The 14264-nt window shown below is 33.4% G+C and overlaps 3 protein-coding genes across 3 annotated transcripts; 2 read left to right on the forward strand and 1 right to left on the reverse strand.

The window, feature by feature from the left end:
- Nucleotides 1-1024: 1024 nt before the first annotated feature.
- LOC110625372 (caffeoyl-CoA O-methyltransferase) lies at nt 1025-2487 on the reverse strand. The gene is made up of 5 exons (XM_043961327.1): nt 2371-2487; nt 1967-2052; nt 1725-1869; nt 1509-1640; nt 1025-1421 (listed from the first exon to the last, which is right to left on the reverse strand). The coding sequence occupies exons 1-5, from the start codon at nt 2419-2421 to the stop codon at nt 1128-1130; spliced, it is 708 nt and encodes a 235-aa protein (XP_043817262.1). The 5' UTR covers nt 2422-2487; the 3' UTR covers nt 1025-1127.
- Nucleotides 2488-5202: 2715 nt separating this feature from the next.
- On the forward strand, nt 5203-8310 carry LOC110625002 (eukaryotic translation initiation factor 3 subunit G). The gene is made up of 2 exons (XM_021770479.2): nt 5203-5657; nt 7579-8310. Exons 1-2 carry the CDS (start codon nt 5309-5311, stop codon nt 8115-8117), a joined length of 888 nt encoding a protein of 295 aa, XP_021626171.1. The 5' UTR covers nt 5203-5308; the 3' UTR covers nt 8118-8310.
- Nucleotides 8311-10047: 1737 nt separating this feature from the next.
- Nucleotides 10048-14148, forward strand: LOC110624436 (probable disease resistance protein At1g58602). Its single transcript, XM_021769573.2, has 2 exons — nt 10048-13250; nt 13345-14148. The coding sequence occupies exon 1, from the start codon at nt 10420-10422 to the stop codon at nt 13225-13227; it is 2808 nt and encodes a 935-aa protein (XP_021625265.1). The 5' UTR covers nt 10048-10419; the 3' UTR covers nt 13228-13250; nt 13345-14148.
- Nucleotides 14149-14264: the final 116 nt, after the last annotated feature.

Below are 14264 nucleotides of genomic sequence, written 5' to 3' on the forward strand. Positions count from 1 at the left end.
TATGAGAATTTTAAGATAATATTAATTTTTATTTTATATATATATTTATTAATTATATTAATTTAATTTCTTAAATTTCTCTCTCTTTACTCATTTATTTTTAAATTATTTAATATTAATATGTGACAAAAGTATCACAATCTAAAGAGTGTTTTAAATAATTTATTATAAATTTTTCTAAATTAAGGCTATTAATTAATGTTATTAGTATAATTTCTGGATCATTTTTAGCATTTAGAACATTAAAAGAATTTAGTTTTATAAAAAATATTTTTATGAATAAAAATTTTAAATTACTTTTAATGAAAATAACTTTATCATTTTAGAAAATTATGTTATTTTTTATGCTTTTGTAATGCCACTAGAATTTCTATACAAAAATATAATTAACACTCTTTATTTTTATTATTACAATTAAATAATTGAAAATAAATTAATCTTTAGAAAATATTTTTATAAAAAATACTATTCCTGTAAAAATATTTTTATTATTAATTTCATATTTATATTTAATGCTTTAAATTTTAATGGGAAAATTAGTTTGTACTCCTGAGATTTAACGTAATTAACACTTCTATCTACTTCTATCCCTCTATTTTGGCGATCCAACACTTAAGTCATCCACTTTCTTTTCTGTCCAAATTCGTAGTCCTTCCGTCCAAAATAACCGTTTGGGACACGTGAATTAACAAAATTAACCTCCTCCTTCTTCTTCTTCTTGGGATTTCACATTGAGAGAATGATATTTTTGAAAAAAATTATTACATCTCATCTTTGACTCTTTGACCAAACGGTTTAAATGGACGGAAGGACTACGAATTTGGACGGAAGAGAAAGTGAGGGACTTAAGTGTTGGGTCGCCAAAATAGAGGGACAAAAGTGTTAATTACGTTAAACCTCAGGGACTAAAAAGTAATTTTTCCAATTTTAAATAGTAAAACCTAAACTCAAAGAAACAAATAACATCAAGATAAAACATTCAAAAAAAGAAATAATTAAAATGAAAATAAAAATTGTTAGATAATTGTCCATGATGGTAATAATCAAACATCCCATTTAGCTGCAGAAAGCAAGTGATCTACTAGAAATATTACTGTAATAATTCTTATAAACAGATTAAATATTTATCAGTACAGTCGCCTGCACAAGGTAAGACCATCACCAATGGAAACCTGAGAGATATCAGCTCGAGCATCACTAGCCAGAAACTGGTTGAGTTCTTTTATGGCCTTTGTTACTTCTCTTTGATTTTCAGGCACTTCATCTTCTTCTTCAGCAACAAGGCCACGCCATAAGGTATTATCATAAGCTATTATGCCTCCAATCTTTACCAGTTTCAGCAGATGTTCATGATATTGCTTGTAGTTGAATTTGTCAGCATCCACAAATGCTAAGTCATATTCTGCTATCTGCTTCTCCTTCTGCAACACCCAAAAATGAACAAAATTTTTTCAGTGATTATTTTTGCTTAGTTTTCTTTTGTATGTTCAAGTTTCAGGTACACTTGCGTTGTTTAACATCTCGTTTAGCACTGAAATGGCATCTGATTTGATGAAGTTGATTTTGTGCTCTACTCCTGCTTGGCGAATGAATGGTAACCCAACTTCATAAGCTTCTTGATCTATGTCTATTGCTGTTATCTGTCCACAAAAACTCTACTAGTTAAATTAGTGATATGGCTTGGCATCACTAATTATCAAATAAAGGTAAAAGAGAGAGGAAACCTGGCCATCATCAGGCAGTGCAAGTGCAGTGGAAAGGAGAGAATAGCCTGTAAAAACACCAATCTCTAATGTTCTCTTGGCATTCATAATCTTCACAAGAAATGATAGGAATTGGCCTTCATCAACTGGCACAGACATGATGCTCCTGCAATTCAAAGATTTTAATTTTTATTATACAATTAATCTGCAATTTACCTATTTTTTCTTCTTTGAATATAGACAAATTATAACACTATACTGACTTGCTGCCACACTTGTTTGCTGTAGCTTCTCTTAAATTCTTGAGTTCTTTGTGCTCCCTTGGATATCCACTTGTTTCATAGATGTACTGCCACAAGATTTTCAAAATTATAATTCCTCAAACATTAACACTAATTTTTCAAAATTAATCGAGAAGATTCATTAATTGAGAAGATTCATTGAAAAAACAGTGCATTATTGGGTAGGCAGAAGGTAGAAATTAGGATCAAATTTTGCATACTAAAAAATTTCTTAAAAAAATTATAGAATTCAACAATTAACCTTCTACAAGAATAAAAGAAAATAATTCCTAAATTGTAATTATTTGCAAGATAAAGATTGATTGCTTGGATTAATTGTATTTGTGTAGGCATAATTAAGAAAAACATTTAAAAAGAAAACTAACCTTCTTTACAGCTTCACTCTGGAGAGCTCCTTTAGCAGGTAACATCGCCATGCCTAATTTCTTCCTGAGAAATATGCAGCAACAACTTCTCCTTCACACACGCTTATATATAGAGGATTTTTTGATATGCCGTTAGACTAGTAACTACTAAGAATAATTTCAAAACAAATATATATATATATATATATATATATATATATAAAACAGATGTCTTACACTTTGCATTTCCCTTTTTGTCATGCTCAAAAAATGCCATTACCTATGGGATTGTTACCTAACTACTAACGTATGTATCATGCATTCCTAATAACTATCCTGATATCAGCTAAACTCATATAAGAAGATTGGACCCTAGTCTTATCAAAATTCCCTGTGTAGATATATCCATTAGCACATCTCGTGCAACCCATCTGAAGGAGATCCGGCTCTACTGACTTAAAATAGTCGTTTGATGATAAAAAAGTACAAATACATCCGTATTTATGGCCCCGCGTGATAATAAAAGATTGTATTGTAAAAAAGAATAAAGAAAGAAAGACATGAGTCATCCAAACTAAATTCACAAATACATTCCTTGAGTCTATTCTCTAGGGTCCTAGAACATCAATCCTCATTCAAGTTTAAGATCCACAAATTTGGATTAGTCTTGTAATTTGCAAAATTCATTCTATTGAGCACAAATTATCAAAATTCCAATGAAATCTCAATTCCAAGAATTATACTTATTTTCAAGCAGTCTATTTTTTTTTTTTCCTTTTAGTAGCACATATGTTGAATTTTAAATTTATTTGAAATAGGGTATGAGTTGTAGACGCTTCTCTTTTAAACTATTTTTGAGCGAGTTAGTTTTAATCCAAATTTAACATAGTATTTGAACATCTCACCAATATTGGATCTCTCTTAAATATTTCACACTCTAATAAAGTTTTTTTTAAAAAAAAAATATTTTTAATATCACATCGATTTGGAATAGGAATATAACCCAAATTTAATAATATTTCACTCTCAATTTACTTTTACACCATTTCAAATCCAAAATGTGCTTAGTCTAACTTGTTCTTATAAGCCTACTTTCAAATCTAAATTGTACTTAGTCTAACTTGTTCTTATAAGCCTACTACTTATTGGATGGATTACAAAATACATTTAGAAATCTCTTGGTAAATAAGGTTGGATTTCCCTTTTCCTCTTTTAATAATTATTGACAAAAAAAAAAGGATTTATTCTCTTAAGTTTCTAATTCAAAAGTAAAAAAGACCTACTTTAGTTGATACACTCCGTAACACGCTTTCAAATATCAAGTATTGAAATATAATAATTAAATTTGATTTATGAAATTGATGTATAAAAGAAAAAAAAAATTATTGTTGAGGTTTTATGGTGTTAAAAAACTTATTAATTAATTTTTTTAATTTTAAAAAATATATTTAAGGTTTAAAAAAATATATTAATTAATATTTTTATTAATTTTGACCATAAAATAATAGAAAAAAAATGAAATGAATTAAATATAAGAGAAATAATCAATTTTTTTAAAATATGAAAAATATTTTAATATACTTTAAAATTGAGAAATTAATTATTAATAAGTTTTTTCATATATAAATATTGATACATATTTAACGAGTAAAACTAATGAATAGAGTAGGGATGTAAACGGATAGGGTACCCGCGAAAATTGAATTACCCGAACCCGAATTCGATTTATATTACTAATATTCGAACCCTTTTCGAACCCGATTAAAAATTAATTTAAACTATCCAAATCCGTTCTAAATCCGATTATTATTATCCGAATAAAACCCGAACTCGTTTAATCTTATATATTTTAATTAATAATTTGTATAAAAAAATATTTTTCATTAATAATTTTTATTTAAAAAATATAATATTTCTAAAGAATATTTAAATTTAAATTTTTAAATAAAAATATATAAAAAAATTTATAAACATTATTGTAAAATATATTTTTTATATTAAATTAATTATTTATATAAACGGGTTCGGGTAGTGGGTAACTTGTACATAAAACCCGAATCCTATCCGAACCCCCAACGGGTATTATTTTTAAAATCTGAACCCATTCCAAACCCGATTATAACTATCCAAATCCGTTATATTAGGGTTCGGTCGGATCGGGTATCCGAAAATACCCGATCCGTTGCCATCCCTAAATAGAGTAATTAGTATATCTTTTAAACCTTATTCTAATATAACTTTCAAAATTAACGGATTAATTGATAAATTTCTGCATACTACATACATTAAGTAGTAAGTTTTCATATATTAAAATATTCATACTATGAGTATTTTAAATTAGGGGTTAGCATTCGATCAATTCGATTAAAAACTAAACTGATTTGTAGAAATCGAAAATTAAAATTTTATTATTTATGAAAACTAAATTGATTTTGAATGAAAATCGATTTGAATCAAATCTTTATAATTCAGTTTAATTTGATTCGATTTGATCTGTTAAACTTTTTATTTTTTACACTTTATTTTTAATATTTTAAAATTTAATTAAAATATCTCAATTTTATTTATGATCTAATCTATTTATATTATTAAAAATAATATATTATTATTATTTAATTAAGTTTTATTGATTTTTTTCTGACTAAAATTCAATTAAAAATTTTAAAAATAAAAATCAAATCAAATCGAATTAAAATTTTAAATTAATTTAATTAAATTAATTTTTTTCATTTGAACCGGTACTACTTACCTAAAATGAAAAATATGAATACAGTCTGGCCCAGTCCGGACTATAATGGGCCTAAAGACCAAATCCGGCCCAGTGTTAAAGGGTACGAAACCCTACTTTTTATCAGTTTCCCTGCTTCCACTTCCACTTCGCGGCTTTGCTTGGAAATCCTATAGCCACCACAACCGGTCAACTCAGCTCAATAAACCCTGAGATCTCTCCGCCCTAGCCATGTTTCTCGACAAATCCTCTCTAAACCAAACCAAGCCAATCCGGTGGGGTGAGCTGGACGAGGACGACGGTGAGGATTTGGACTTCCTCTTGCCTCCCAAACAAGTAATCGGCCCCGACGAGAACGGGATTAAGAAGGTAATCGAATACAAGTTCAATGACGATGGCAATAAGGTTAAGATCACTACTGCCACCCGTGTTCGGAAGCTAGCAAAGGCTAGGTTGAGTAAAAGAGCTGTGGAGCGCAGAAATTGGGCTAAGTTTGGAGACGCCGTTCATGAGGATGTTGGAAGTAGGCTTACTATGGTTTCCACTGAGGAGATCCTGCTCGAAAGACCTAGGGCTCCAGGTACCTTTCTACATATTATTTGGTTTTATTTTATTGTTTTTGTTTTGATGGATTTGAAAGGTGAGGTAGGCAAATTCAATTTATTTAGGCTTTCCTTTTGGTCTTTCTCGCTGCTTTGTGCAGCAAAAGTGTTGATTTTATGGTGTTGAATAGGATTTGATGCATTAAATATTAGTTTTGACGTGATGATAATTGGGTATCTGGATGCTTTTATGAAAAATGTAGGAAATTGTGAAAGCTGTGATCTTTGTTAATCTGATTGGTCGACTTAATGTTGATTTCAATTTGGTTGAGAAATGTGAGAAAGTTAAAAGGAGATTTGGTTAATTATCTGGTCCTTTTGTGTATCAGACTATTAGTGTATTGGAATTTCTTGTTGTACGTGAGAAGAATAATTAGTTTATATTACAGAAGCAGGAACTGGGATATTATTGCATAGACGAAGTGGAACTATGTTTTCGTGAGCGCAATTGTTTCTATGAAAAGCAGCTACTTTGGAAGTGAATGCTTTTTACAGTTTACACAAAACTTGTGCTGAGATAACATGCTTTTACATGTATTCATTAACTTGTCTTGTTTAAGCATTTTACTCTATATAATTGGGAGTCTGTGGTTTTTTTCCTGTTTTCTCTGTGGTGTTTCTTTTTGTCTTTAATTGGGTTATCTTCTTTGATTTTACTTCCTTAGGACTTCAATGTATTATTTGGTTATGGTGACCAATTAGCCAATCACATATTAGCCTTGTGGCTGTTATTTGATGTGAATGGTCAGTAAGCTCACCCAAATTATATGTTGGTGACAACTAATGGTGAACTAGAAGTCTGGTTTCACTTTTTATATTATCAACTACATCGGATATGTATATGAATTTTGCACAACAGTAGGATTGTACGTGTCAATTTATTGCTATTATTTTGTGTCTTGCTTTGCTGCAATTTACTGTTCTTTTCTATCTTTGCTGTGTTAAATTTTGCATGTTTTATTTAGTAATGGACTAATGGTGGCCAATTAGCCAATCACATATTGCCTTGAGGGTGTTGATTTATGTGAATGGTCAGTAAGCTCACCAAAAGTAGTTTCCTGTTGATGGCATTTCTTGGTGAACTGAAATTCTGGTTTCACTATTAGGCCGTCAACCACATCTGTAAAATGTTCAGTCTTGCATTAGGATTTGGATGGTTATTTGGTGACGGTGGCCAATGAGCCACTCACATGTTGCCATATGGCTGTTTTGGATGAGAATGGTCGGTACACCACTGAAAGTAGTATTCTGTTGGTGACTTTTATGGTTGACAAGAATTCTGGATTCAGTTTTCGGTCATCAACTGTATCGATATAATGTTCTGTCTCATAGTTGCTAGTGGTCCTTGTATAAGCTTCTCTCTTATAATTTTGTTGTATTGTCACTATGTTTTAGCTGAGTTTATTCAGAGCAAATGCTGCTTGGAATATGTTGCCATTTATGTCTAGCTGCTAGCATCTACTTAATATGCAATAGCAGTATCATTTCAGTTTTTGCATGATATATCTGTGGATCTGTTGCTTTTCTAGTTCCTTCCTCGATAGAAATTAATATGCTTTAGTTCCTTCACTAGAGGATCAAATGGGTAGTATTTATGGTATGATGTCACTACCTTGGAAATATCATCTTCACTTTGATAACACATCATCGGAAGTGCGGTTGAACCTGTGACCTTCTAATGTGCGATGTGACAGCTTATTCTACTTAAATATCTACACCACTTAATATTCAGTTATTTTGGTTTTTAATACAAGTTTTAATCCGGTAGTTATCATATGCTTGCTTTGGCAAAGCATCTGATCCAAAATAATTCTTTGATTGCAGCCATCACTTACTGATGATAGTTTTTGTTATTATATGCTATTCATTATCTTGGTTCTAATATGGACATGCCAACAGGTGCCAAAGTGGAAGAAACTAAGTTGCCTGGGGATAACTTGGCTCAGTTGGGCAAAGGTGGTGCTGTTCTCATGGTGTGCAGAACTTGTGGTAAGAAAGGTGACCACTGGACATCACGATGCCCCTACAAGGATCTTGCTCCACAGCCTGAAGGCTTCATTGATAAACCAGCAGCATCGGAGACTGTTGCTGCAGCTGCTGGAGCCACCAAGGGTGCTTATGTGCCACCAAGCATGAGAGCAGGTGCGGAAAGAACCGGTGGATCAGATATGAGGCGCAGGAATGAAGAGAATTCAGTTCGTGTCACCAACTTATCAGAGGATACTAGGGAACCTGACTTGCTTGAACTGTTCCGTACATTTGGTCCTGTGAGCCGAGTTTATGTAGCTATTGATCAGAAGACTGGTGTCAGCAGAGGTTTTGGTTTTGTGAACTTTGTAAACAAGGAAGATGCAGAGAGGGCTATCAACAAGCTTAATGGATATGGTTATGACAATCTAATCCTTCGAGTGGAATGGGCAACACCCAGAGCTAACTAGGTAGTATGAGTTGCCTGCTAATATCTTATGGTGAGCACAATTTTGCTCTTTTATTCCCTTCTTGAGGCTCCTTTCCTGTTCTCGGAGATTTTGTTGTTGATAATTAATATTTAAGATTGAGTTGATATAGGTGTTTGTATTGACTCCCATAATTGGTTAATTGGTTTTAGAAACCGTCCATTTTTCCTTTTTATCCTAAGTTTTGATTCGTATTTACAATGTTGAGGATTGTGCAGTCGCAGCAAATGCTCAGGAAGTTTTCAAGCCCCAATTTAGTACTAAAACTCGGATTTAAATCGACTATTTAAAGACAACAAAGCAAACCAATTTGTATGAATCGTTTGCATTCTATGGGTGACCCTAGTTTACTGCATTTGCCACAATTCAATATCAAAGTACACAAGAAGGAACCATGAATGGATGCAAAAGAGATGACATTCATTCGGATGATCTCAATCTAGGTTTTTCTTTTTTTTTTTTTTTTGGAATTTTCATTCATTGAAAATGGGCTAAACTCAATTACAAAAACTTGATATAAAGATTCAAAGCAGAAACGAAGGATACGCTACGGGTTCTACCCACTAGGCCCAGTCCAAACAATAAGCTCAATCTAGACATCAAGAGCTGAGCAGATCGATGCTGTCCACCATCGGTCGCTTTTGTGAGATATCAACATACATGTGGCTGGCGTAGGAGGCCAGTGGAGCAAAGGAAAGCATGCGCAGATCAACAAGAAGGAAAAAACAGGCTAGTAGACTCTAAACAAGAGCAAGAACAAGAAACCATGGAGGAGAACAGATCGTTGCTGGCGACGCAAAGAATGAGGTATAACTCTTCGACATCTCACTCGTGCCTTTGGAGATCTTATGAATCTCCACGAGCCCTTTCCATCCGCCCAATAAAAACAAAGAAAGAACCCAGATTTACAACTTTGAACCTATACAAACAAAATAAGAACACCAACCCACGCAAACGGAAAAAAAAAAAAAAAAAGGAAAGGCAGAACTCTAGAAACCCTCTATCTTGAAGCACAGGCCGAAAGCACTACCAAAAACATATCATACAATCCAACCCGACGGTGGGAAGGGAAACCCACTGCCGGGTTAGAAGACGAAAGGCTGTCCCTTACCTGGAGGGGCAGAGGACTCCGGACAAAGGACAACCGATTAAGCGGTAGGTGAGAGGGTCTAAAACCCTAAATGGAAAGAGCAAAACGAGAGAAAAGAAGGGGAAGAGAAGAGTTGTCTCAATCTGATTTCCTGCATACACTTTTGTCGAAAATAATATAAAATAATAAGTTTATTTGTCAAAAAAATAATAACTTTTTTTAATAGGAAACTGAGAAAAATAAATAGATTAACATTTATAATAAAAAGTTATAAGATTTTTAAAGATGGAATAACTCGGTTAGCTTGAAACTAGGGCTTCCATTATATATATATATATATATATATATATATATATATATATGAAGAAATTCTAGGATTATTTAACAAGTAAACTAAAATATGTTGCCCTTGTTCTTAGCAAGGAATCAAGAAAGGCAAAGTTGAGAACAAAAGCAAAAAAGAAAAAAAGGAAAACCTTACTTTACATAAATAAAATAGATATCATATAGCGGAATCTAATTCCCTCCCTTCTTTCCCTTTGTCTTTTTTAAATTATTATTTAATTTATATATTATAAAAAATTTATTAATTAATTTTTATATTTTAAAAAATATATTAAAATATCTGTAATATTTTTAAAAATTTTATTAATTAATTATTTTATCTATTTTGACTTTTTAAATATTATAAAAAAAATTTAAAATATTTTTAATACAAAAAATTAATTAATATATATTTTTATAAAATTAAAAAATCAATTAATAAATTTTTTTATATTACAACGATTAAATAGTAAATTATTTAGTGATTAAAATTGATAGGAAAATTAATTAATATACTTTTGAAAATTGGAAGGAGAGTAAATTAATTTCGCATGTAATTAAATTTTGCCCATATTAGAAACACATAAGATTTGAAGACTGTGACAGACTGCTGATAGAATTAGTACACCGTATTTAATTAGGATCAGATCTCCTAGTTTATAAGAGCTAGATTTTAGGATAGGATTCGGTCCGAGTTTTTAGAAAGAATGTCTGAATACTCACCTTATCCTCTTATGGAGTTTTGGTAGTATTTTGGTATTCTGTTATTCTCTTATCATATGCTTATCAGCTAAAAAGCTAATCCATTGTAGACGTAATTGTACCCAGCAAAATATTTTCAGTTCACAATTCCTCTAGGCTGGAAGAAAGATGGCAGATACAATAGTTTCCACTGCCGTTGAGAGAATTTCCAACTTGCTAATCCAAGAGGCAGCCTTTCTTTCTAATGTAAGAGATGAAGTTGAGCGATTACAAGCTGAATTGAAGCGAATGCAGTGCTTCTTGCAAGATGCAGACTGCAAAAAAGACCAAGATGAACGTATTCGCAACTGGGTATCAGAAATCAGAGATCTTGCTTATGATGCAGATGATGCCATTGACACCTTCCTCCTCACCATTCCAAGAACACAAGTCGGATCTTTTGGACGCATCAAGAACTCTACCTGTATGATCGCCAAGGCTCCCCAACTCCATGATATTGGCCAACAAATTAACTCCATCAGAAATAAGCTTGGGGACATCGCCACCAGCATGCAGACTTATGGCATCAAATTTGTTGAAGTAGATGGGTCTAGTTCTGCCACTGAGCTGCGGCGGCGACTGAGGAGAACCACCCCGTATGATGAGGATGAGCATGTTATCAGATTAGAGAGTACAACTATGGAACTTTTGGATCAATTGATGCTAGAGGATGACAGACTCCGAGTTGTTTCCATAGTGGGCATGGGAGGACTCGGCAAAACAACTCTTGCCAAGCATGTATATAATCGAGTTGATATCAAGAAACACTTTGATTGTTTGTCATGGGCTTTCATATCTCAGCAATTTTCAAGAGGAGATGTTTTGCTTGGAATCCTGAGGGAAGTTGGAATTAAATGGGAGAATATGGGAAGCTTGAAAGAAGAGGAAGAGTTGATCAGAACACTTAGAAATCTATTGAAGGAGAAGAGATACTTGGTGGTTCTTGATGATATTTGGAAAGAAGAAGCATGGGACAGTTTAAAATTTGCTTTCCCAAAAGGGAAGAAAGGAAGCAAAGTTTTATTCACAACCCGGATCAAAGAAGTTGCTTTGTATGCTGATCCATGGAGCTCGCCGGTGGAACCACCATTTTTTACTAACGAAGAGGGATGGGAACTTCTCAGCCGGAAAGCATTTCTGGAAGATATTGCCAGCGAGCGAGGTTATGCGCCAGAATTCGAGAGAATAGGGAAGGAGATGGTGAGAAAATGTGGAGGACTACCTCTAGCAATTGCTGTGCTTGGAGGGTTGTTGGCTAACAAGTCCTTGAAGGAATGGAAGATGGTGCAAAAAGACATCAATACACAATTCATCAAGCTGCAACTGCATAATCACTGTGCAGGAGTGGATTGGATATTAGCTTTAAGCTACCAAGAGTTGCCGTTTTGGCTAAAACCATGCTTTCTCTATCTTTCCCAATTTCCGGAAGACTCGGAAATTGACAAGAAGAAACTCATTCGGATGTGGATAGCTGAAGGTGTTGTGCGACAGCCATTGAGAGGAGAAGGAGATGAAACAATGGAAGATGTAGGCGAACAATTCTTGGAAGAGCTTGCAAATAGGTGTATGGTTCAAGTGAGTAGAAGAGATCACACTGGAGTTGGCATCAAATCCTGCCGCATGCATGATCTTATGAGAGATATGTGTGTTTCAAAAGCAAGAGAAGAAAGCTTTCTTGGAGTTATTAAGCATCAACAGGACTTAGCAGCAGCTGCAATGACCAAGTCTCGCAGAATTGCCATTCACAAGAAATTCTTTCTTCCCACAGAAGACTTTGATCCACATCTTCGTTCTCTCATCTACCTCGTCCCAGAGAAGGTTGTTGGATATTCAATGAGAAAAGATCAAGTAATTTTCATTTTCAAGAATTTTAAACTGCTAAGAGTCTTAAATCTTGAAAACATGTCTCTAAAAGAGAGTTACATGCCTAGAGAAATTGGCAATCTGATTCATTTGAGATATCTTGGAATGAGAAACACCACATTGCAATGCACATATTTATCAAACTTAGTCACACGACTGACACCATTGCCTTCACCCATTGGCTACTTGAAGAGTTTACACACACTCGATTTACGAGAAGTTCATTGGGATGTTCATTATGTTTCAGCGTGGAAATTGCATGATGTAGTCTGGAAACTAAAATGTTTGAGACATCTGTTATTGGACAGTGATGCAGATGATTTATGCAAGTATCTTTTAGATACATTAAGAAATCTAGAGACTCTGAAGTGGATACAAGCTAAGAGTCTAATTAGAAGAGATGCACTATTCAATTTGACTAATCTTCGAAACTTAGGAGTAAAGTTTCAGAGAATAGAAGAAGCTGAGCTTGTTCTAAGATCTCCCATTTTCGGATTGGGACGTCTTTGTTGCTTGAAGATGCATATGTTAAAAGGAAGTTCATTTCCAAGCTTGGAAACACTTTCTGATTGCCATCAATTAACCAAATTGGAGTTAAATGGAATCATACCAGAAGATCCATATTCTTCTCTCCACAATTTGGAATGCTTGCCACGAAGCCTTGCCAAGTTAAGATTGAGCAATTCTAGATTGAAGAAAGATCCGATGGGTGTTCTAGAGAAGCTGCCTAATCTGAGGTTTCTGGATCTGGGGGAGGAGTCATATGAAGGGTCTGTAATGGTATGCACTGTTCACGGGTTTCCTCAACTTGAGAGTCTTAATGTTTCAGGGATAGATGCATTAGAAGAATGGCGAATAGAGGAAGGTGCACTGCCATGTCTCAGGGATTTATCTTTAAGTTATCTAAGGAAACTGAGGATGATTCCTGAAGGATTGAAATTTATCTCTACTGTTCGGAAATTGGTTCTCAGATGCATGACACAAGAGTTCACTACAAGGGTTAAAGTCATAAATGGAGTAGGAGAGGATTTTGACAAAGTGCGTCACATACCCTCTATAATATTATACGTATAGTGAAACCGTCGTAGATTTTCAAGGTGAGCATTTCTTTTATTTTCTCGTCTCTTCTCATCGAGGTTATATGCTTTGATATTAATTCTCTCTTGTTTTCCTTCTTCCGTTACTTGGCAGGATTGATGAGTTGATCACGCAACATTTTACAATCAAATTAGTGCTATTTACGTACTGATGGAAAAGAATCCTACTTTCTTTTTTTTTTTTTTTTTTTTTTTTTCTGGATGCACATATTTTTATCCTATTTGGGGTGGTTTTCCTGGGCCTCCTGAAAATAAGGAATTCTAAATTGATTTGTGCCATATGTGATGCATGGGTGTAGTCTTTGTATGTTTGTTTCCTCTCCTGGTTTCTGTTTCTCATCGTAAGCTGCATCATCTGGGGTTCTGCATCACAAGACTATTTGTTGGCGTTCTGACTTTCATATGAATAATGGAACAGTGTGACTTTCATTGTATCATATGCATCTCCATTTTCCATGGTTCACAATCCTTAAGTTTTATTCGGTAAATTTTGAAAATAATATTTAGATCATGAAAATGCTACTCTTTGCAACAGTTAGCTAATAACTACTAACAACTACTAAAACAGCTAGTATTGCCGAATAGGGGCACTAAACTGACCTTTACTTAGCCTCTAAGTACCATATAATCATAGTTCAACCATTGCTTTCACAGCTTTTGCAAAGTTTAATCGTTCAACTGTAAAATGATTGTATTGTAATACATGGAACTAGACTAGAAGGACAGCTATAATCAGGGCACACTCTAAGTTGCTATCTCAACAAGAATTCAGAGTAATTTATCTGTTTTCATATGAAATTAGAACAAAAAAAAATGCATACAAATTTATTTTCTGAAGTCTCAAATCAATTTCTTAAAAATTATCAGCGGTCTGGATTTTTCCAAATCCTACTATGATGTACTTATGTCTGTGATTCAGATTTTCAATTGGGAAAGGACCATATGAAGTACTTGTCCAAGGAAACAAGGGACAACATCAATTTTATGAAGAACACAACTGCAGTCTGAATATGC

This window comes from Manihot esculenta, chromosome 10, assembly GCF_001659605.2.
Source record: "Manihot esculenta cultivar AM560-2 chromosome 10, M.esculenta_v8, whole genome shotgun sequence".
Lineage (NCBI taxonomy): Eukaryota > Viridiplantae > Streptophyta > Magnoliopsida > Malpighiales > Euphorbiaceae > Manihot > Manihot esculenta.

What these genes read in the sequence shown, in the direction of transcription:
- LOC110625002 (XM_021770479.2), top strand. Translation starts at nt 5,309, where the DNA reads ATGTTTCTCGACAAATCCTCTCTAAACCAAACCAAGCCAATCCGGTGG. An exon ending in CGAAAGACCTAGGGCTCCAG is followed by an intron (nt 5,658 to 7,578) that starts GTACCTTTCTAC and finishes ACATGCCAACAG; the next exon opens with GTGCCAAAGTGGAAGAAACT.
- LOC110625372 (XM_043961327.1), bottom strand. Translation starts at nt 2,421, where the DNA reads ATGGCGATGTTACCTGCTAAAGGAGCTCTCCAGAGTGAAGCTGTAAAG. An exon ending in CACTGCCTGATGATGGCCAG is followed by an intron (nt 1,641 to 1,724) that starts GTTTCCTCTCTC and finishes TTTTGTGGACAG; the next exon opens with ATAACAGCAATAGACATAGA. An exon ending in TAAACGAGATGTTAAACAAC is followed by an intron (nt 1,422 to 1,508) that starts GCAAGTGTACCT and finishes TGGGTGTTGCAG; the next exon opens with AAGGAGAAGCAGATAGCAGA.
- LOC110624436 (XM_021769573.2), top strand. Translation starts at nt 10,420, where the DNA reads ATGGCAGATACAATAGTTTCCACTGCCGTTGAGAGAATTTCCAACTTG.